The sequence below is a fragment of the Jaculus jaculus genome, chromosome 9 (genome assembly GCF_020740685.1).
Source record: "Jaculus jaculus isolate mJacJac1 chromosome 9, mJacJac1.mat.Y.cur, whole genome shotgun sequence".
Taxonomy (NCBI): Eukaryota; Metazoa; Chordata; class Mammalia; order Rodentia; family Dipodidae; genus Jaculus; species Jaculus jaculus.
In genome coordinates this window covers 69079282-69102045 of record NC_059110.1, presented here as the reverse complement: position 1 = coordinate 69102045, position 22764 = coordinate 69079282, and the positions used below count along the sequence as shown (strand labels likewise).

General features: G+C 39.1%; 1 protein-coding gene and 1 pseudogene across 13 annotated transcripts in view; both read left to right on the top strand.

The window, feature by feature from the left end:
• The window catches only part of Nrg1 (neuregulin 1), a 1129183-nt gene that overhangs the window by 963682 nt on the left and 142737 nt on the right, over nucleotides 1–22764 (top strand). For 10 of the 13 annotated variants that reach the window (XM_045158414.1, XM_045158413.1, XM_045158411.1 and 7 more), the window contains exons 3-5: nucleotides 772–893; nucleotides 18237–18287; nucleotides 21206–21256. In XM_045158414.1, the coding sequence (XP_045014349.1) occupies nucleotides 772–893; nucleotides 18237–18287; nucleotides 21206–21256 (224 nt within the window). The remainder of the gene's footprint in view (nucleotides 1–771; nucleotides 894–18236; nucleotides 18288–21205; nucleotides 21257–22764) is intronic. The other 3 variants (XM_045158416.1, XM_045158423.1, XM_045158415.1) reach the window with 2 other exon arrangements.
• Nucleotides 13157–14307, top strand: LOC105944662 (annotated as a pseudogene).

Sequence of the window (22764 nt, the reverse complement as noted above, 5' to 3'; positions counted from 1 at the left end):
CCTGTCACCTTTCTCCTACATTCTATGTAAACTCAGAGCCAATCCTAATAGTTCTGAGTTGCATGAATAGTCATTTTGGTCCTAAGAACCATTCACGTGGCACTAAACACTCAAAAGTGAAAATTTTCTTTTTTTTTGAAAATGATAAATCCTCTTCATTCAAAATCACAATTATTTCTGATGTTATTCTGCTGAGAAATGCAGAGCAAAATTTGTATCTGCTCTATATTTATATGAAAATATTTTAGCCAGGCATGGTGGTGCACGCCTTTAATCTCAGCACTTGGGAGATAGAGGTAGGTGGATTGCTGAGAGTTTGAGGCCAGCCTGAGACAACATAGTGAATTTCAGGTCAGCCTGGGTGAGAGTGAGACCCTACTTCGAAAACCAAAAACCAAAAACCAAAAAAAAAAAAAAAAAAAAAAAAAGAAAGAAAAGAAAATATTTTAAACTTGTTTTTCCTTTCTCAAACCATTGTGGCTGGTGACATTGAGATGTAAGGTGGAAAGACAATTCTCCAAATGTTCCAGAAAAATCCAAGTCATCAATGATTAGTGGTATTAAAATTACATCAAAGCAAAACCGTGATGTGTCACACTTTTACTTTGAGTAAATCATACAATTAAACTTATATAATAGCAGTTATATTTTAATGTACTATGCATAGATTGAGGAGGGGGGTTTAAATTCTGATACTTCAGAAAAATATATTTTAGTATTTACTGAATTTCTGTGACATAAACTTACATCACTTTTATCTTAATCTTATAGGAAATCAGAACTTCGCATTAACAAAGCATCACTGGCTGATTCTGGTGAATACATGTGCAAAGTGATCAGCAAGCTAGGAAATGACAGTGCCTCTGCCAATATCACCATTGTTGACTCAAATGGTAAGAGAAACACGCTGTCTTCTGTTTTCCAGTGTATAAAAGGAGGGATCAAGATGTGTGGTAAGACAGGTAAAAATTGGTGAAGTAAATTTCATTTTGAAGAAATAAAAAATGTTGGAAAAAAAAGCCAAATGTTACAAGTATTTTCTGTGTCTTTCATACAGCTCTTCATTCTTTGAGACGATGTAGACCATATGTATACATAGATTTCTTTATAAAAACTTTGAATAAGGTTATGAATGACAGAGTAAGAAGGGTGACTAAGAGAAAGGAATTGTACCTGTCTCATCCGGTTGCTTAAGGAGGGCAGTCAGATCTTTGACAACTACAGAATGTATGTTAGTTATTTGTTGAATGTATAGATCTATATATACATAAACACTCAGAGTATATACATGATTTTCATATACATATATATGCATTATGCATTGCTTTTTGTTTTATTTTGTGTTCTAAGGTAGGGTATTGCTGTAGCTCAAGCTGACCTGGAATTCACTTTGTAGTCTCAGGGTAGCCTCAAACTCATGGAGATCCTCCCACCTCTGCCTCTGGACTGCGGGTGGTGTATTGCTTTTGTTTATGTGCATATGTAGAGAATGCAGTGCTGGTTGTGAGGGGGATCTGGCTGCAACATCTGTCTCCCTCCTGATCTCCATGGCGGATTCAGCTGATCTGGTGGCCTATGGTGTGTCTCTTTCCTCCCTCAGTGTTCCACATGCATATCTCCCAAAGCTGTGTGCTTCATTAGAAGTAAAAGAGAGCAACCTTCTTCTAATAGAGGAAGACCAGTCTTTTGTCAAGGGTATAAAAACAGCTCTGCTCTCCTGCTAGAACCTCCAAACAAGCTCTTCAAAATGCAGCCCTGCCAAATTTTATTTTCTTATGTGTAATTTAAGTGACTAAACCTGGATCTAGCTTATATAAGATCAGATCTATAAAGTTTTATAGGCCTAATAATTTTGAAATTAGAAACAGTTATCAGCATTGAATTATCTATATAAGGGTTTATTGATTCAGCTTCCTGAGAGCTAGGCCAGAGAGTATTCACTAAACAAATGAATGACTTAGAGGTCAAATGCACAGTTTCTCTCCATTATCTTGGAAAAGCTCCTGTTCCCAACATCCTTAGTCCAGATCTGACCATTGTCTGTAGCAGATCATGGTGACATTTGACACTTCTTTAAATCTTCTAGAATAATCAAGTGCTACTTCAAAAAAAACCCATAATTTTCTTATTGTGGCATGGAATGATGGATTGTCAGCTTTCCTGATACATTGCTTTGTGGGAGACGGTGAGAACTTGCAAGGACAGGGTCTTTTTAGGTAATCTAGTGAAATGTTTTATCAACACCAGAAGAGTAAACAATGTTGAAGGTTGATTCCATAGGAGATGGATATAACTTCTATCACTTGATCCTGAGATATCATAACAGCCAGGGGTAAAAGAGTGAGAGAAAAGTATGAAATAGGAATGAAAAAAATTCAGGTAAATGCCTGTTACTCTCTGGACTTCCCTAGGAGCTTCTGTATGGCTGTGTAATCAAAATTTATTACTTTCCTTTGAAATATTTCCCTCTACACAGAGCCAAGGAATAGGATAACAAGTATTTCAGTTACTATTTTTAGGAGCTGTTCTTCTGGTAGTTAAATATAAAATACATTTCAGACCTATATAAGTATCACTTGATGTCTTTTTAATCAGTTCAGGTTAAGTAAATATTACTTCATCATACATGGAATTTTATAGGATTGCTGCATGAAATACAAAATTTAAAAATCAGTTTCTGCAGCTTATTCTTTACGTAGGCTTGTGACATGGTGTGAAACTTCTCCTCATCTTGTCAGTGGCTGTTTTCCATGTGTCTTTGCATCATAAATGATTCTGAAGTATGTTCTTGACATTCATATTACACTTGAGTAATTATATGTATTATAAAGTGCCAGAAAAATATAATTACAATTAGTGGCACTCTCTCACTGAGTGTTTATATAGTATTATATACTATTATATAGATTATTCCATGGCTTCTAATTTGTAGGAATAAACTTAATTACCACATTCCTGGAAGAAACCTACAGTTTCATATCTTTATTATTATTATTAATTTGGGGTTGCTAAAAGTTCAGTATCTTGCATTTTCATGTTGTTCACATAAAAGATACATCCAGTTCATCCTTCCAGGTTATTTCATTTCAGTCCTGACCTAGCACTCAAATTTGAATACATAGTATTGGAAACCTATAGTATTGAGAAATGAAAGTTGAGGTGTATTGGATAATGAGTTTGTTTATACTTGACAAGAATAAAGAGAAATTCAAAAGGTATTTTAAGTAGATCATCCTTAGAGAAACAACTAATTTTTTTTTCAGGATTTTCTTGTTGTTGTTGTTTTTTTTTTTTAATATTTTTTTTTTAATTTTTATTAACATTTTCCATGATTATAAAATATATCCCATGGTAATTCCCTCCCTCCCCACCCCCACACTTTCCCGCTTGAAATTCCATTCTCAATCATATTACCTCCCCATTACAATCATTGTAATTACATATATACAATATCAACCTATTAAGTATCCTCCTCCCTTCCTTTCTCCACCCTTTATGTCTCCTTTTCAACTTACTGGCCTCTGCTACTAAGTATTTTCATTCTCACACAGAAGCCCAGTCATCTGTAGCTAGGATCCCCATATGAGGGAGAACATGTGGCGCTTGGCTTTCTGGGCCTGGGTTACCTGACTTAGTATAATACTTTCCAGGTCCATCCATTTTTCTGCAAATTTCATAACTTCATTTTTCTTTACCGCTGAGTAGAACTCCATTGTATAAATGTACCACATCTTCATTATCCACTCATCTGTTGAGGGACATCTAGGCTGGTTCCATTTCCCAGCTATTATAAATTGAGCAGCAATAAACATGGTTGAGCATGTACTTCTAAGGAAATGAGATGAGTCCTTTGGATATATGCCTAGGAGTGCTATAGCTGGGTCATATGGTAGATCAATCTCTAGCTGCTTTAGGAACCTCCACACTGTTTTCCACAATGGCTGGACCAGATTGCATTCCCACCAGCAGTGCAGAAGGGTTCCTTTTTTTCCACATCCCCGCCAACATTTATGATCATTTGTTTTCATGATGGTGGCCAATCTGACAGGAGTGAGATGGAATCTCAATGTAGTTTTAATCTGCATTTCCCTGATGACTAGTGACGTAGAACATTTTTTTAGGTGCTTATATGCCATTCGTATTTCTTCCTTTGAGAACTCTCTATTTAGCTCCTTAGCCCATTTTTTGATTGGCTTGTTTGATTCCTTATTAGTTAACTTTTTGAGTTCTTTGTATATCCTAGATATTAATCCTCTATCAGATATATAGCTGGCGAAGATTTTTTCCCATTCTGTAGGTTGCCTCTTTGCTTTTTTCACTGTGTCCTTTGCGGTGCAAAATCTTTGTAATTTCATTAGGTCCCAGTGGTTAATCTGTGGTTTTATTGCCTGAGCAATTGGGGTTGTATTCAGAAAGTCTTTGCCAAGACCAATATGTTGAAGGGTTTCCCCTACTTTTTCCTCTAGCAGTTTCAAAGTTTCCGGTCTGATGTTAAGGTCTTTAATCCATTTGGACTTAATTCTTGTGCATGGCGAGAGAGAAGAATCTATTTTCATCCTTCTGCAGATATTTATCCAGTTTTCAAAACACCATTTGCTGAAGAGGCTGTCTCTTCTCCAATGAGTATTTTTGGCATTTTTATCGAATATCAGGTGGCTATAGCTACTTGGGCTTACATCTGGGTCCTCTATTCTGTTCCACTGATCTACATGTCTGTTTTTGTGCTAGTACCATGCTGTTTTTGTTACTATGGCTCTGTAGTATAGGTTAAAATCAGGTATGGTGATACCACCAGCCTCTTTTTTGTTGCTCAGTATTATTTTAGATATTCGAGGTTTTTTATGATTCCAAATGAATTTTTGGATTGTTTTTTCTATTTCCATGAAGAAAGCCTTTGGAATTTTGATAGGGATTGCATTAAATGTGTAGATTGCTTTAGGTAAGATTGCCATTTTCACGATATTGTTTCTTCCAAGCCAGGAACAAGGGATGTTTCTCCACTTTCTAGTGTCTTCTGTAATTTCTCGCTTGAGTGTCTTAAAGTTCTCATTGTATAGATTCTTTACTTCCTTAGTTAGGTTTATTCCAAGGTATTTTATTTTTTTTGATGCAATTGTGAATGGGAGTGATTCTCTGATTTCATCCTCTGTGTGTTTGTTGTTAGTATATACGAAGGCTACTGATTTCTGTGTATTTATTTTGTATCCTGCTACATTGCTGTAGGTTTTGATCAGCTCTAACAGCTTGCTAGTAGAGTCTTTAGGGTCCTTTATGTATAGAATCTTGTCATCTGCAAATAATGATAACTTGATTTCTTCCTTTCCAATTTGTATCCCTTTTATGTGTGTCTCTTGCCTTATTGCTATGGCTAAGACTTCCAAAACTATATTAAATAGAAGTGGAGACAGTGGACACCCTTGTCTTGTTCCTGATTTTAGTGGAAAAGCTTCCAGTTTTTCCCCATTTAGTAATATGTTGGCTGTAGGCTTGTCATAAATAGCCTTTATTATATTGAGATATGTTCCTTCTATTCCCAGTCTCTGTAGGACTTTTATCATGAAGGGATGTTTGTTGTTGTTTTTATTTTGACCCTGGCTATCCTCAAACTCCCTATGTAGCTGAAGATGACCTTGAACTTCTGCTCCTCCTGAAACAGAGTATCCTTCTAGTCCAGCTGACTTCATTATGTAGTCTTGGGCTGGTCTTGAACTCATAGTGATCCTCCTACTTTGGCCTTCCTGAGTGCTGGGATCCAACATGTGCCCCACCATTCTGATAATTTTTATACCTGAACATACTGTAATTTGATCATATTCCCCTCCTATTCTCCTCTTTTGTTATCCCTGCCCCACTCCTGTTCTATTGAATACCTTTCTATTTCCAAGTAATCATATTCCTGTTTTGATGTCTCATTTTTCTTGTCTTCCTCTGTTTTCTATGTCAAAATGTAATTGTCCTGATCCACTGCATCAGGAAATTCATTTACTATATTAGGTTGTCTGAGAAGTCTTAGTCATGTCCAAAGTTCTCTGGGGCTCAGATACACCACCTTCTTTGCCCTAACACATTCCTGGGGGTCTGGACAAAGCTAAAACAAAACTACTCTTAAACAGAGGACATTTTCTAGAGGGCTGTAAACTGCAACACAGAAGAACCTTCTCTTCCTGCCAGATATTTATTCTTGATTTGGGCTGATGGACAATGGAAGTCTAAAGAATATCCCTCTCTCTCTTTCAAGGAAGGGCCTCACTCTAGCTCAGGCTGATCTGGAATTCACTATGGAGTCCCAGGGTGGCTTCAAACTCACAGCTATCCTCCTACCTCTGCTTCCCAAGGGCTGGGATTAAAGGCGTGCACCACTATGCCTGGCTATCTCTTAAAAAAAAAAAAAAAAAACTTATTAGCTATAATACTTTTATTGCAAGATATATCATCAATTATTTGGTCAATCCAAAATACGGTTCATATGTATGTGAAATAAGTTTAAATATTTGGTCCCCTCCCCATTTCAACTTTAAGTAGAATGGACTGACTCCCTTGCATCCTCTAAAGGTAGCCAGTGAGGGTCTTAAATATTTTTTTAAATACTTTTATTATTATTAACAAAATATTTTGTATGGATACATCATGTGGAATGGGGGCAGGGACAAGGGAAAAGAGGGTATCATGAATTTCTCTTTTTTTCTTTTTTGAGTCCTAAGAGAAAACAGCATATTTAAAATAATAACCTGTCAAAATGTTATGTAGAACCTCCCATTGAGATTAAATATTTTATTCTCTACAAAATATGTCCATACATTTATTTTGTACCTATCACTTATATAGTGCATTTCCTCCCACCAAAGTCCCAAAGCACATGACTGCCATTTGACATCTTGTGTAAACATCTCCTTGGTAAATATCATGGTGAGTTGCTTGTTCTAATTATCCATGTTTATTCTTATGTAAAGGGGACGTTGTGATTTACTTAAATCCTCACACAGGAACCTTTTTTTTGTGATAGGATTTAAAATATATTTGGTTACATTTTTTAAATTAATTCATGTTTTTATTAACAACTTCCATGATTGTAAACAATATCCCATGGTAATGCTCTCCCTCCCCACTCTTTCTCCTTTGAAACTCCCTTCTCCATCATATTCCCTCCCCCTCTCAATCAGTCTCTCTTTTATTTTGATATCATGATCTTTTCCTCCTATTATGATGGTCTTGTGTAGGTAGTATCAGGCAATGAGAGGTCATGGATATCCAGGCCATTTTGTGTCTGGAGGGAGCACGTTGAAAGAAGTCCTACCCTTCCTTTAGCTCTAACATTCTTTCTGCCATCTCGTCTGCAATGGACCTTGAGCCATGGAAGGTGTGATAGAGATATTGCAGTGCTGAGCACTCCTGTCACTTCTTCCCAGTACCATGATGTCTTCTGAATTATCCCAAGGTCACTGCCATCAGAAAATAGAAGGTTCTCTACCAAAAGTAAGAATAGCATTAATGTATAGGTATGGACATTAACAGAAGTGCTTACTGGGCAGTTGGATGAACATAGTATACACATTTAGCCAGACAGCAGCATGTGTTACACCCTTAGGGCTCATGACTCCCCCTGTTGTAGGTTTTCAGTATCAGGGATGTATTCCCTCCCATGGAGCAGGCCTCCAGTCCAATTAGATGGCAATTGGTTTTCCCCCATAACAGATGTGCCACTATTGCACCCGTTGGCTCTTTTGGCCTGGCTGGCCAAATATAAGGCTTGCAGTGTCCACTGTTGAGTATCTTCACTGGTGATTTCTCCCTCTCCCATTGAACTGCATTCAGAATGGCATCTTCTAGCTTTCTGTCAGCTGGTCTACATGGAGGAGGTTATCAGCTCAGTTCCAGCAGGATTTCTCAGTGGCTTTGCAGCCCAAGTATGTGGAGTCTTCAGCAATATGGTTACATTTTTTTTAAAGAAAGATGGGGGAGGATTTTGTGTCAGAAATTATTGAGTGGCTCCTTTCTTTCTTTCCTGGGTTTTATTGTTTGGTACGTTTAACCCTATTACCACAGCTGTAATAATTATTAGAAGCAAGCTAGTTTATATGTTTTCTATCTATGGTGAAGTTATTGTTAAGATCTACCTAGATAAACAACTAGATATAAATGAAGTGATAATTTTTTGTTGTTCTTGTTTTTAAGAGGAAGAAAGAGGAAGGTAGAGAGAGAATTGGTGCACCAGGGCCTTCAGCTGCTGAAACAAACTCCAGATGCATGCACCACTTTGTGCATCTGGCTTACGTAGGTCCTGGGGTCCTTTGGCTTTACAAGGAAGCCCCTTAACTGCTAAGTCATCTCTACAGCTCTCTATTATCATTCTTATCTGTCATTTATTTGACTCTCTCTTTATATAGGAATTTGTTTTTGGGGAATTTTAGTATAGCAAAGAATTCTTAGCTATTATACTGTATAAAAATGCTAAAGGAGAAAAAATAGACCTAACTGATTTTCAAATAAACTGATACTCTTTTTTTTTTTTTTTTTTTTTTTTTTTTTTTTTGAGGTAGGGTCTCGCTCTAGCCCAAGGCTAACCTGAAATTCACTGTGTAGTCTCAGGGTGGCCTTGAACTCACAATGATCCTCCTACCTCTGCCTCCCGAGTGCTGGGATAAAAGGCATGCACCATCATGCCTAGCAAGGCATGCATTCTTAATAGTTAGAAATATTCTTTTCCTAAAGGGACTTTCAGACATTGCAAACTTTTCTTGAGACTAGTATCAAATTTTTAAAAATTATATGATGTTACAAACTGTTATCTTATACTTGCTTTTTGTTCGGCGTAAGATGTTCAGCAGTGTTCAATTTATGATGATACTAAATCCACACTAACTTACAAACCAGAACATATCCTATGTACACTAACAAGTGTCACATACGTCTCTAACTTACACTGACTATGGTAGGTCCTGTATTCTAACAAGTGTCATATACCTGACTAAGTTTCACTGACTGTGACATGTCCTATATATAATAACAAATGCCATTTGCCTCATTAACTTACGTTGATTAGAATGTGTCCTGTATACAGTAACAAATGTAATAAACATAATTACTAAGGGAAAGTGTGAATGTGTAAACAAAAATCAAGTACATTGCAAAACAAACAAAAAAATATCTGAGTAATGTGCAATTATTTCCATTCACACATAATAAAATGTATTTTTATATTTAAAAATCTGTGAATCTTTCCCACAGGGAAAAAAATGTTTACTGAATAGTTTTAACCAGTAAGGTCAACTTTTCTTATTAACAATGTTTTATTTTTTAATTTTTTTTATTGACAACTTCCATAATTGTAAGCAATATCCCATGGTAATTCCTTCCCCCCACTTTTCCCTTTGAAACTCCACTCTCTACCATATCCCCTCCCACTCACAATCAGTCTCACTTTTATTTTGTGTCATGATTTTTTCTTCTTATTATGATGGTCTTGTATAGGTAGTGTCAGGCACTGTGAGGTTGTAGATACCCAGGCCATTTTGTATCTGTAGGAGCACCCTGTAAGGAGTCCTACCCTTCCTTTAGCTCTTACATTCTTTCCACCAACTCTTCTGCAAAGGACCCTGAGACATGGAAAGATGTGTTTGAGATTATTCAGTGCTGAACATTCCTCTATCACTTCTTCTCAGCACCATGGTGCCCTCTGAGTCATCCCAAGGTCACTGCCATCTGAAAAGAGAAGCTTCTTTAGCCAAAAGTGAGAGTAACATTAATATATGGGTATGAACATTAATAGAAGTGCTTACTGGGAAGTTTGGTGAGCATAGTATATACCTTTAGCCAGACAGCAGCAGGCATTATACACCTAGGGCTCATGACTTCATGACTATCCCTGTTGGAGGTTTTCAGTATCAGGGATGTATTCCCTCCCATGGAGTGGGCCTCCAGTACAATTAGAGGGCGGTTGGTTTCCCCCATAACAGAAGTGCCACTATTGCACCAGTTGTCTCATTTGGCCTGGCTGGCCAAATATAAGGCATGCAGTGTCCTCTGTTGGGTATCTTCACGGGCGATTTCTCTCTCTCCTATTGAACTGCGTGCAGCATGGCTTTATCCAGCTTTCTGTCAGCTGTTCTACATGGAGGTGGTTTTCAGCTCAGGTCCAGCAGAGGTTCTCAGTGACCTTGCAGCCCAAGTATGTGGAGTCTTCAGCAGTAGGCTTCCTATCTATTCCTGCTGGGAAACCAAGGGCCTTGGCAATGGCCTGAAATATTTTGGTGCCTTCAGTGACCTCCCTGGCCAACAACTTACTGGAAGGTATCCTATCCCTGGCACTGAAAATTTTCTAGTATCAGTCTGTGGCTCCTGTATTTTCCATTGTCCAAAAGCAGTAGGTTTCCATCTGACTTATTTATATCCTCTGAGATTTTGGTTAGCTCTCCCTCCACCTTTCCATATTCAGTCTCTTCCCCTGACCTCACTTAGGCCTTTTCACACCCCATTAATCTGTCCTTATACTTACATATATACAATACCATCCTATTAGTTGCCCTCGTCCCTCCCTTTCTGTTTCCTTTACGTCTCCTTTCTGGCTTACTGCCCTACTCTACTGAGTTTTCTTCCTGCTCACACAGAAGCCCAGTTATTTGTAGCTAGGATCCACATATGAGAGAGAACATGTGACATTTGGTTTTCTGGGCCTGGGTTACTTCACCTAGAATAATGGTGACATTTTGTGTAAAAGTATCTATTAACTTCTAAGCTTCTTATATTTCTTTTAATATTTAGAAGTTTATACTTGAAACCATAATCATTAAAGATATTTTAAAAGTCTCCAGGATGAACATCTAATTTAAGAAGGGAGGTTATTTTAAGTTTCCTTCATGCAAATTTGTTGCTCTAGTAATCTCCTGTTCTGGTATTTTTTTTTAACATTATTCAATAAAATAGGAAATATTATGGTTAACCTTTCTTCTACTCTGAGGTTTTTTGTTTTTTTTTTTTTCCCAGAGATAGAACAGAGATATATATGTATATATTTTCTTGGAAGGTCACAGGGAACAATTGCTGAGTCTGACAAAAATAAATGTGAAGAATCTTGGTAGTGATTTGCCTGGGACTTTTGCCCAACCCTTGTCAGACACTTTGAGTTCACAATGTCAGTATTTCCATCAAGTCACCAATGTGTTCTGAAGGGCAGAAAGAGGAGATCCCCTTCAGTGTGGCCACTTGGTATGAAGTCATGAAACCCCTAGCATGCATCCCTGTAGAAGGACTACTACAGAGTGTTTTGGAGAAGAAAAATCTGCCTCAGAATTTATGTTTCTAAAGAAAATTCATTTTCTACCCAAGTCCAGAAAGCCATTCATAGTTACTTCAGAAACAGAAATCTCCATATAAACTGACTGTGGCAGTTTGAATAAATGCCCTCCCCCATAGATTCATGAGGTTATTAAAACTACTTGGATTGCCATTCATGTGGCTGGACCTTAAGATCTGCTCAGTAAGGTGTGGTGGTGGATTTGAAATTCCAATCTAAAGATATGGAAAGGGCTTGAGTTCCTCTTGGCTTTCTTGTAGTGTGCTGCATGGTGTGGCTTTTAGGGATTTTTTTGGCTTGGGGCTTCTTGATCTCTGCTTGGTCCTTTAAGAAGAGGCCAGCTTCTTCTGCTATTATGACCCTTCCCTTGGATCTGTAAGCTTCAATAAATATTTCGTTTTCCATAACTGAGCCTGATTCAGAAGTTCATCTCAGTGACCTAAAGCTGTCTACTATAGAAAATGGTACCAGGAGTGGTGTGATACTAATCTAACCATGTAGATTTTGGTCTTTAAAAACTTGTTTTGGAGAAACAGACATGGACTTGGTACTTACAAGTAAAGATGCCTTCTGTAGTGGTAGTAATATGAACTATACTGATGAAAGTTTAAAAATGCTAAGTATAGAAACAATTAAACGTAGAGGCTTGGGTTTTAAACTTTCTTTTTTAATTTATTTAATTTATTTTTGATTTTTAAAATTTATTTATTGACAGAGAAGGTGGGGAGAGAGAATGGGTGTGCCAGGGCTTCCAGCCACTGCAAACAAATTCCAGACACATGTGCCTCCTTGTGCATCTGGCTAACATGGGTCCTGGGGAATCAAACCTGGGTCCTTTGGCTTTGCAGGCAAACGCCTTAACCACTAAGTAATTCCTCCAGTCTTTATTATAAACTTTCTAAGGGGAAGGAAAAACTACACATTACTTTGTTGAAACTGGACTTATTGACATAAGGGCTGGCTGTGTTCTGATACTCAGGCCCATAGAGTTTAATCAAGGTTAAATTTGTAATAGACTGATGTGCTTGGCTAAAGATATTGGACTGAGAGATTTAAGATTTTTAAGTTAACAAACCTCAAAGAAGTTAAAATTACAGGCACAAAGACTGATTTTAGGTTATTAGACACATTAGTAATCTTCAAAAAGATGGCCCAAGTGATTTAATTTAAACAATGGAGAGGATGCCTGAGAAAAGACCATGACAAAAATACAAACTCTTTTGGAAATAAGTCGACTAGACAAACAAACAAACAAACAAAAAAAAAAACAACCTGCTCTTCAAGGTTACGATTTATTTTCTATGAAGTATACACACAGTTTCAGGAACTGCTGCTGAGATGCAGCATAAGGTAAGACATGACAATCCTGATAGGCTGGCAAAGATAAACCCTTTTTTTTTTTTTTTTAAATATTTTATTTATTTATTTGAGAGTGACAGAGACAGAGAGAAAGACAGATAGGGGGAGAGAGAGAGAATGGGCACGCCAGGGCTTCCAGCCTCTGCAAACGAGCTCCAGACGCGTGCGCCCCCTTGTGCATCTGGCTAACGTGGGACCTGGGGAACCGAGCCTCGAACCGGGGTCCTTAGGCTTCACAGGCGAGCGCTTAACCGCTAAGCCATCTCTCCAGCCCGATAAACCCTTTTTTAATAAAGACCAAAAGGTGGTTTGGATATACCAGAATTATGCTAGGGCAACCATAGAGGTTGTTGGCTAAAATTAGAAGTTTTCTCTGGCTACTCAGCCCAGCTAGAGTGGTGGAGTGAAAAAATCCAAAGACTCCTGCCAGCGCAGGTGCTCGAGCCGCCAGGGGCCCGCCTTGCCGACCCCTGCATCCTTGGACTTGTTCCAACAATCTGATAAAACATGGTGGATTATTTTGAAGTTCTAGGCGTGCAGAGACATGCCTCACCTGAGGATATAAAAAGGGCGTATCAGAAACTGGCACTAAAGTGGCACCCAGATAAAAATCCTGAGAATAAAGAAGAAGCAGAGAGAAAGTTCAAACAAGTAGCCGAGGCCTATGAGGTGCTATCAGATGCTAAAAAACAAGACATCTATGACAAATATGGCAAAGAAGAATTAAATGGTGGTGGTGGAGGAGGTGGAAGTCATTTGACATCCTTTTGAGTCACATTCCAGAACCCAGAAGATGTCTTCAGGGAATTTTTTGGTGGAAGGGACCCATTTTCATTTGACTTCCTTGAAGACCCATTTGATGACTTTTTTGGGAACCGAAGAGGAGCCCAAAGAAGCCGAAACCGAGGCATGGGCTCCTTCTTCTCTGCCTTCACTGGACTTCCATCATTTGGAGGTGGATTTTCTTCATTTGATCCAACAGGGTTCACTTCATTCAGGTCCCTAGGTCACGGAGGTCTCACTTCATTTTCTTCAACTTCATTTGGTGGCAGTGGGATGGGCAACTTCAAATCGATATCCACATCTACCAAAATAGTTAATGGCAGAAAAATCACTACAATGAGAATTGTGGAGAATGGTGAAGAAAGGGTAGAAGTTGAAGAAGATGGCCAGTTAAAGTCCTTAATGATAAATGGTGTGGCCGACGAAGAAGCCCTGGCAGAAGAATGCCTTCGCAGAGGCCAGCACTCCCTGCCGGCCGGATCAACCAGTGCCCGCCTGCAGAAGCTGGCCCGCCTGCCTCTGGGGCCAGAGTTGTGTCTCACAGCACCTGGGAAGAGGATGACGAACAGGACAGGTTGCGGGTTCCTGGTAGCTGGGACGCCCCCATGACCTCAGCAGGAGTGCAGAGGGGAGCTACTGTGCAGCACTCCAAAAGTGATTTGCAGAGGAAAGCTGGTGTGCAACACTCCAAAAGCAGTGTGCAGAGGGAAGCTGATGTGCAACACTCCAAAAGCAATTTGCAGAGGAAAGCTGGTGTGCAAAACCCTAAAAGCGATTCACACAGGAATTCTGTGTTCAAGGAAGGTGGCAAGAGGAAGAAGCAGAAGCAGAAAGAGCAATCTAAGAAAAAGAAGTTGACCAAAGGGAACCACTAGGCGGGAATTGCGGGCAGCCCCAGCAGCCCCTCTCGTGCATGAGGCAGGCGGCCTTTCATGCTGCCCAGGGCCATCTAGCTTAGCAGGATTGCGGACTGTGCTCACAGATCGGTAGGATCAGGCATGTTGGAGATGGAGATGATGATCTTGGTGGCCTGTAGAAGTTTGTGACCCAGCCTCAAGGTTGTTACTCTGCTTTTCTCATCACTAAATCTGCTAGTGTTTCCTTCTTGACTTGCCTCTTTCTTTTCTGTGTTGAAGCCCTGCTCTGAGTACTGAGGTATAGATAAAAAACAAGACAGCTATAGATGTAGCTGGGGTCCAGCAGGGAGCTGGGTATTTATTCATGAGATGACTTTCTTTCCCTGTGGCAGTACAGTATATACAGTAGCTATAGATGTTCGCTGGGGTCCAGCAGGGAGCTGGGTATTTATTCATGAGATGACTTTCTTTCCCTGTGGCAGTACAGTATATACAGTATAGTATATGAAATTAAAGGTAACATAAGCTGTCCCTTGAGCTGTGGCTGTCAGGGAACTTTTGTTCAGGGTAACCAGGCAGCACATAGCAGTCCAGCATGTGTCACTTCAGATGTTGAGTCATTCCCTGTACGTCCCTGCTCTGGTTTACTCCTCTCCAGGGGTCCAAATATCACCTAGTTTATTTATGAAAGGCTCATCATCTTCTTGGATCCACAGTTGTCCTTTCTTCAGTTAAAGGTTTTGCTCAGCAGTACCATCTCTAGTCTTCGCAGGTCAGCTGCATGCTGGGAGATCAGGCTGGTTCTTCACACAGACACAGGTACCCACAGGCGTGTGCGAAGTGGCTGTTGAGCAAAGCTTGACCTCAGTACTCGTGTTTGCAAACCCCAGCCTCTTCACAAAGCATCCATCTGTGGTGCTGACTCCTGTCACCATCGTTTCTGCATGCCATGCTGCTGCCTAACCTATCATGTGCACGAAGCAGCGAGTCATTGTGGTGCTGCCCACTCTGACCTGCACGTTCTTTGTGGTATGCATATGAGGGGCCGTGTTTACACGCTGTCTTCTCGATCTTCTCAGAAAGCACTGGTGGGCGTGAGAAGATGCCAGCAGCTAACCAACAGTGGTGAAGGGAGTTTTTGGTGATATAGTGCCATAGCTGGGAGTCCTGGACAGGAGACAGGGTCACCTGAGGTGGCTGTCACGAAGAGTTTGCTGTGTTTGCTTGGATTTTGTGGGAGGTGGCATGGGTGGTTTCTGTGGAGCCTGGGCTGATATTTAATGTGTGCTGTGGAAAATGTGACCTTCAAGTGTAACGTGTTTTAACCCTACCAGTAGAAATAAAATGTAAGTGTTAAAAAAAAAATCTAAAGACTGTCATTTGCTGGTTATGATATCAAACTTAACCTGCAAAATTTTGATGTTTTTTGATGGTTATTAAGTTTATATGGTTCCAGACTCTTCCTGTTATGCCTTATACCAGTTGAAAATGTTTACTGTGTGCCTTTATATGCTAAAATATATAACTTCTTTGATTTTACAGGACTCACAACTAAAAAACAATCTTAAATCTCAGAGAAAACTTGGGACTTTGGGACTATCCAAAGTTGGTAAAGACTGTAAAAACCTTTAAATTTAGACTAAATACAATTCAAAATATAAAATAGTTATAAATCTATTAGGGTCCAGGGGCAAAATGTGGTAGTTTGAATTAATGCCCCCCTATAAATTCAGGAGTTTATTAAAATTTCTTGGATTTCCAGCCACCTGGGTGGAGGAGGTGTCACTGGGCAGATCTCAAGGTCCAGCTCTAAGGTGTGGTATTAGATTTAAAATTCTAATCTAAAGATATACAAAGTGACTGAGTGACTCCTGCAGTTTCTAAAGTGTACTGTGTGGTATGGCTTTTAGGGGTTTTTGTTTTGTTTTGTTTTGTTTTGGGCTTAGTGCTTCTCTGTCTCTGCTTGGTCCTTTAAGAGGGAGCCAACTTCAGCCCCTGGATCTATAAGCTTCAATAAATATTCCTTCTTCCATAACTGTACCTGATTTAAAAGTTCATCTTAACAACCTAAAGCTAATATACTGACCAAGCCTATCTTCTGTAGTTGCAATGCTTGAGAAAGTCCCAAGGATGTCTTGTACCCCCGTACTTAAAGGCCTTTTTCTTTGTCCCATTTAATGGCATAAGAGCTGGTATAGGCACCTTTAATATCTTGATACCAGTCTTATTCCTTGAGTGGTATCTCTTAATAACCCTTAATCAAGAAGGATTGATCATGCACATTTATTTTGTAGCAGAAAGTAACATTTGTTCTTATTGGTACATTTCTGACCCTTATGGAGTCATATATAACCTCCATGTTGAAAATCACATGGCTTTTTCATTCCTTTCAGTTCCACAATGTTTCTTTTTGTCTTGGAGAAATTTAAGAGCTTAAAGAAATATTGCCATTTAAATTGATTCTTATTCCTAGTTAAACTAGTCCAGTCATGAAAATCCTAAGTGGTCACAATTTTTAATTTTTTTTTTTTTTTTTGTTTTTTTGAGGTAGGGTCTCACTTTGGCCCAGGCTGACCTGGAATTAGCTACATAGTCTTAGGGTGACCTCAAACTCATCATGATCCTCCTATCTCTACCTCCCAAGTGCTGGGAATAAAGGCATGCACCACCACACTCGGCTTCACACTTATTTTTAAATATTATTGCACTGATTATCAGCATGTCTACTTTATGATTTACAGACATAAAATGTTGGTAGCATATAAGACCACCTTAGCATTTTCAGTTAGATCTAGTCATTTTCCATGGTAGGGAGCATCACAATGATGTGATAGTCATTTGTCCTGGTTAGAGTGTGTGAAGCCCCATTATATCATTGGTAATATACACACCCAGTCAAGGTTGAATGAAATTCATACTAAATTTTTATATTTTCCAGGCTTCATACAGCTATGCATTCTGAAATAATGAATTATAATGAACTCAGTATACATATCATTCTATCATAAGAACAGTATAAATGCAAGTTAAAAGCCTTAAGATTTAAATTCCTTAGGATAATGGTATTCCCTGGCATGTAGATTTATCCTTCACTATTTTAGAGTGGGAGCTGCCTACTCTCTTCCTAATTTGTCTGGAGTAGCTGACATTGGTGTTAGAAGATAACACACCTAGCTTGATTATAGCATGTATTTTTAAGTAAATTCCATGCCAGAACTTGATGTTTTCCACCAATCCTAAATGGAAATATTACTTTTATTTTTCAACATGTAATTTTTCAAAGATCCATAACTTTAGATATGAGTACAGTTATATATGACTATTGCTTTGACTGTGTGTGTGTATGTGTGTGTTATGTGTACTGTATGTACACCCCATGTGTGTTCAGAGGCTAGAGAAACCTGTATAGTGTTCTTCTCTTTCTGTTCATCCATGTCTTTCCTTGAGCTGGAGTCTCCCTTAAGCCAGAACTGCAGCGCTGTTTAACCCTCCAGGATTCTCCATTCTCCACACCATGTAGACTGGGCTTACAGACATGCCTGGTCACACCCAGATTTTCATGTGGGTTTTGTGGAGTTGAACCTGCAATTCCCATCCTAAGAGGCCTTTGTGCTTGTAACTGCTGAACCTTCTCCCTGTCCTCAGCCTTGACTTTCTTAATTCTCCATTTCTGCTTTCTTCCTGGTTTCTTCCTCACTGACCACAGTGTGAGAGTCAGGTTCTTCCTAATTACTTAGCACAATTCATCTTGTGCTCTTCTTCCAAGAAAGAAGAACTCTTTATTATTCACACACCCTTTTTGTATCGTTTACCGTGACTACAGGGGAACTTTCATCACTCCCTTGCAATGCTTCCATCCTTAAGTGCAATTTGAAGGCAGCTCCAGTTCCCAGCCACCAGGCTCCTGATTACCCATCATAACGTCCTATCAACTTTTCTTTTCGCAGAGCTCATCACTGGCATGCCAGCATCCACTGAAAGAGCCTATGTATCTTCAGGTAAGGAACATAGACTGTCAATGTTACTAACAAGAATGGCAGATGCAACTGCTGGCTGCTCCTGGTACTAATCAGCATCCTTTTGCATCCCAACTGCAACTGTCCCTGTGCTGTGCCTCCATATTTCTCTCAGCTCATGCTGCCTTTTTGAATTTTACTTAAAGGAGAATGGTGTTTGTTCTAATGTTAAGTGGGGGCTCAAGAAATAGCCATGTTAGATTAAAAAAAAAAAAAACAACACATCTGTACATGCCAGCTGATGACATTAGAGCATTGAGGGAGACATTAGGGTTCAAGCTCCGGGTTCTACCTTGGCAAGTGCTTCTCTTTGTTGCTTGGGCTCCTAAATTCATTAGAGTAATCCATTAGATAACAGGCCATTAACTGACCTTGGACCTTTGCTATGTTAATGAACAGTGGGATTCACCGAAAACAAACAACAAAAACCATACAGCTTGACTTTTCAAGTGTTGTTTCAATTTTCTTTTTCTTTCTTTCTCTTTGTTTTGTTGAATATAGTATTGATTGATGGTAGTTACAGTTTGTGACACTTATTAGCTACTTAGAAGCGAGCTGTACAAATCCATGTGTAGTATCATCTCTTTATGTGATTGTTTTTTAAGATAGGAACTTGCTATGTGGTCCAGGCTGGCATTGCATTTGAGATACTCTTGCCATTGCCTTCCAGGTGCTGGGATTATAGACTGTGTTAGCCAGAGGAACAGAACTTCTAGAATTAATTATTTTCAAAAGGGAACTTATTGGATTAGTTTACAGTAGTCCAATAGCTGTTGCAGGCCTGAGAATCAAGGAACTTGGTAGCTGCTCAGTCCACATGGCCAGATGTCTCAGCAGTCCTGATCTGGCACTGCAGATGGCACTAAAAGGCCTGGAGGCTTCCTGAGGAGCGGCTGGGCTTTGATCCACACGTGTCTTCAGTCAATGCTGGTCTTCAGTCTGTTCTGGTCTTCAATCCACGCTGGAAGGCAGCAAGCTGCTCTGGCAGCCAAGTGGCAGGAAGGGGATCTTTTTACCCAGAACTTCCTTATATGAAGTCCCCCACTGAGTGGAGCCACCCGCCTGGGGGAAGAGGGGAAGGGCTCCCTCCCTCTGGGGGAAAGACTTCCTCCTTCATTTAATCCTTCCTGGAAGCAACCTCAAGGATCCACCCAAAAGGGATTTCTGTGGATTACTAAACAGATCAAGTTGACAGCACCTTAACTATCACACAGACTATAGTTTCTATAGTTTTACAGTCATTAGAACCTTAGGGAAATCAAAAATAGTCTTTTCATAAAAGGATGTTTTGGACACTTGTGATGGAAAAATCATTTCTAAGGCATAATAATCATTTGCTTTCCTTTGGTTACTATCAGTCTGTATATCAGGACTTTTACAACTCACTTGACCACAATGAATTCATCAACTGAGACACTACATTTTTCAGATTTGAAAACTAAAACACTAGCTGTGTTCTGACAGATACCATCTTAGGGAGTAGAAGGGAAGGTGCCTCATGCTCCCTGCTCTTCCCTGGTGTGGTTGGGCTTTGTTGACTTCTCCATTATGGTTACCCCTTGTTAAAGCTATAGTTGATCATATACTCCAAAGCAGCCTTCTTCCATCTTATGTTTATCCATATTTTCACTTCCTTTTAAAGCCATTGTTCAAAAATATGAAAGCTAGGTATCACTGTGTTCTTGACTGTTTTAACCATACACAAGGCTGTTCATGTGCACTTACAAAGATGTGAGTGAATGTGGGCTGTGTGAAAGACTGAACCTGGATTCTGGGTGGAGGGAGGGATGCAGGAATGAAAGAAGGAAGGAATGGAGGATATAAGAAATGAAATATGTGAATTTCTTCACCTTTCATTCAGATAATTCTTTAAAATTTTATTTCATTTTCAAGCAGAGAGGGGAGAGAGAGAATGGGTGTACAAGGGCTTCCAGCCACTGCTAATGAACTCTGCACACATGCACTACTTTGTGTGTCTGGATTTATGTGGGTACTGGGGAATCAAACCCAAGTAGTTAGGCTTTGTGGGCAAGCATCTTAACTGCTCCCCAGCCCTCGCTCAGACGTTTCTGTAAAAATAAAGAATGTAAATACCTGACTTTAGTATGTGCTGTTAAGAAACTGAGCTTTTAACTTTTTCAGGTGTTTTTCTTGGGACTTTAAAGACTTACTATTTTCCCTGATGTGAAGCTTGGCCATAACATTCTGACTGTTGAATTTCAGTCTTTCATTAATACTAAGTTTTCCTGATTTACCAGTGCAACCTTCTAGGTTTTTTTTTTTTTTTTTTTTTTTTTTTTTTTTTTTTATTTCTGCATGTCCTATGTCTAACAGTCCATCAGTATTTAGACCCTGGTCTGCCTTCCTTTATTCTTGCTACCTAAGCAAACTTTGCTCCTATGCATTCATAATTTTTGTTTTATTCAGTTGTTTGTTGAGCATGTTTTGTAATTGCTCTAGCTGGCTCTGCATGGGCTTTACTTGGCACTATGTTTGGTTAGGATATTTATGTAGATACAAATTGCCTGAAAATACTTTGCTCTTTTTTTCTTAACTGCAAAGTTGACCATTGTCTACATGTATAGGGTTTGTTGTCTTTGGTTTCAAGCCAACTCTTAAGAGAAGGATTGTCTATCTCACCTTCCCATGGACCAGCTCAGAATACTATTTCCCTGAATTTCATTCTCAGTTGATGTGTTGGATACCTTTGTAGATGGGCTTTCTATACTCTCTTCTAAAAGTCACTGAGATTGAACAACGAAATTGTGATCTTTGGGTATTGCAATGTTTTCCCTTGACTTGGAAATGCTTACACCTACTTCACATGACTTCCAAGCCTGGCAAATAATTTGTAAGTGGCATGACTCAATAAAACTTCATTCCACTTTTATGTTTTATAGAATCTCCCATTAGAATATCAGTATCAACAGAAGGTGCAAATACTTCTTCATGTAAGTATACTTAAATATTTGTGTTCACTAGTCTCTGACCCAGGTGATATACACTTCCAATGAGCATGTTCATGTGTATTTTCTGCCTCTCCTAAGGCTTGGCATGCAGTCTAGAGCAAGGCTGTGCCTGTGGCTTCCTTCAGTTCATTTAGATACTTTCTCCCTGCCAAAAGTACATGAGACAGGACAATCCAGTGCCCTTGAGTGTTGAAAAATAATTAGATAGCACCTGAGGCCTAGTTTGGGTTTTTTGTTTGTGTGTTTTTGGTTTTTGGTTTTCTGAGGTTGGGTCTCACTCTAGCTCAGGCTGACCTGGAATTCACTATGTAGTCTCAGGGTGGCCTCAAACTCATGGCTATCCTTCTACCTCTGCCTCCCAAGTGCTGGGATTAAAGGCATGTGCCAACACACCTGGCTGGTGGTGTTTTTGTCTAGCTTGTCTTGACACCTTCTACAATTTCCAAAGGCATCATCTGCAGCTGTTTGGGGCTTCTATTCCATCATGCCTCAGCTTTCATACTACAATCTGCTTAAGAGAGTGAGAAGACTATATATAGATGCCCTTAATTCAGATTTGAAAGCAAGTAACTAATTATGAAAATGTTTAAAAGCAAGTCCCTAGGCAAGATCTCAGATGAGTTTTCATCTGCTAATGTGAAATGGACTTTGTGCTATGGACTTCTAGAACGGCTAGATTGATTGGTGTTTCATGCAGTGTCAAGGGAGCTTAAGAAATTATCAAAGATTAGTAAAAATACATTTGATAGTTATTAACTGAGAGGAAAATATTAAATTTTGATATGAAACAGGGGAGAATGTTAGACCTTGACACTAAAATTTAGAACTGGTCTTTTCCTCCCCTCCTTCCTTTTATTTTACCTCTTAATTTAAAGCATCTCCATGTAATAAGTTCTTCAGTAAATGCATGCTCCCAGTGTTTCTGCACCAACTTGGAGAATGTGTCTAAAAGAGACAGTATCTTTTTGCTTACCAGCAGAGAGAAGGTAGGAATCACAAGAAAGTCTCTGCTTTTGCTAACTTTATGCTGCTTTGTCAGTCTCTTTAAAGGGTAAAGTTTAGAAGCAAAGCCTTTTCTTCTAGGCTGGTGGAATCAGAACTAACACTACATAGTATAAAACATTTTTTTTTTTTTTATTGGCTGGAAGTGTAGCTTGGTGGTAGAACACATGTTGAGTATCTGAGGACCTGGGTTTGATCATCAGTACAACATGAAACAAAAAGAAAATCTATTATTGCATGAAGTTTAGTATTTTGACTCCATAAAGCATCAGCTAATTGGCTTGATGACAGCAACCTAGGAAGAGCAGATAGGAAATGAAATGCTAGCAAGAGCTAAATTGTCCTCTCTGGGTTTTAAGGACTCTCATTACTTACTCAAATGATAATCCCTGCTGGCAAGTTTGGAATATTTGTTATTTAGTGTTCCTTATGCAAAGATCACTATAATTATATGGATTTTGTATAACTGGCACCAAGAAGTCATATTG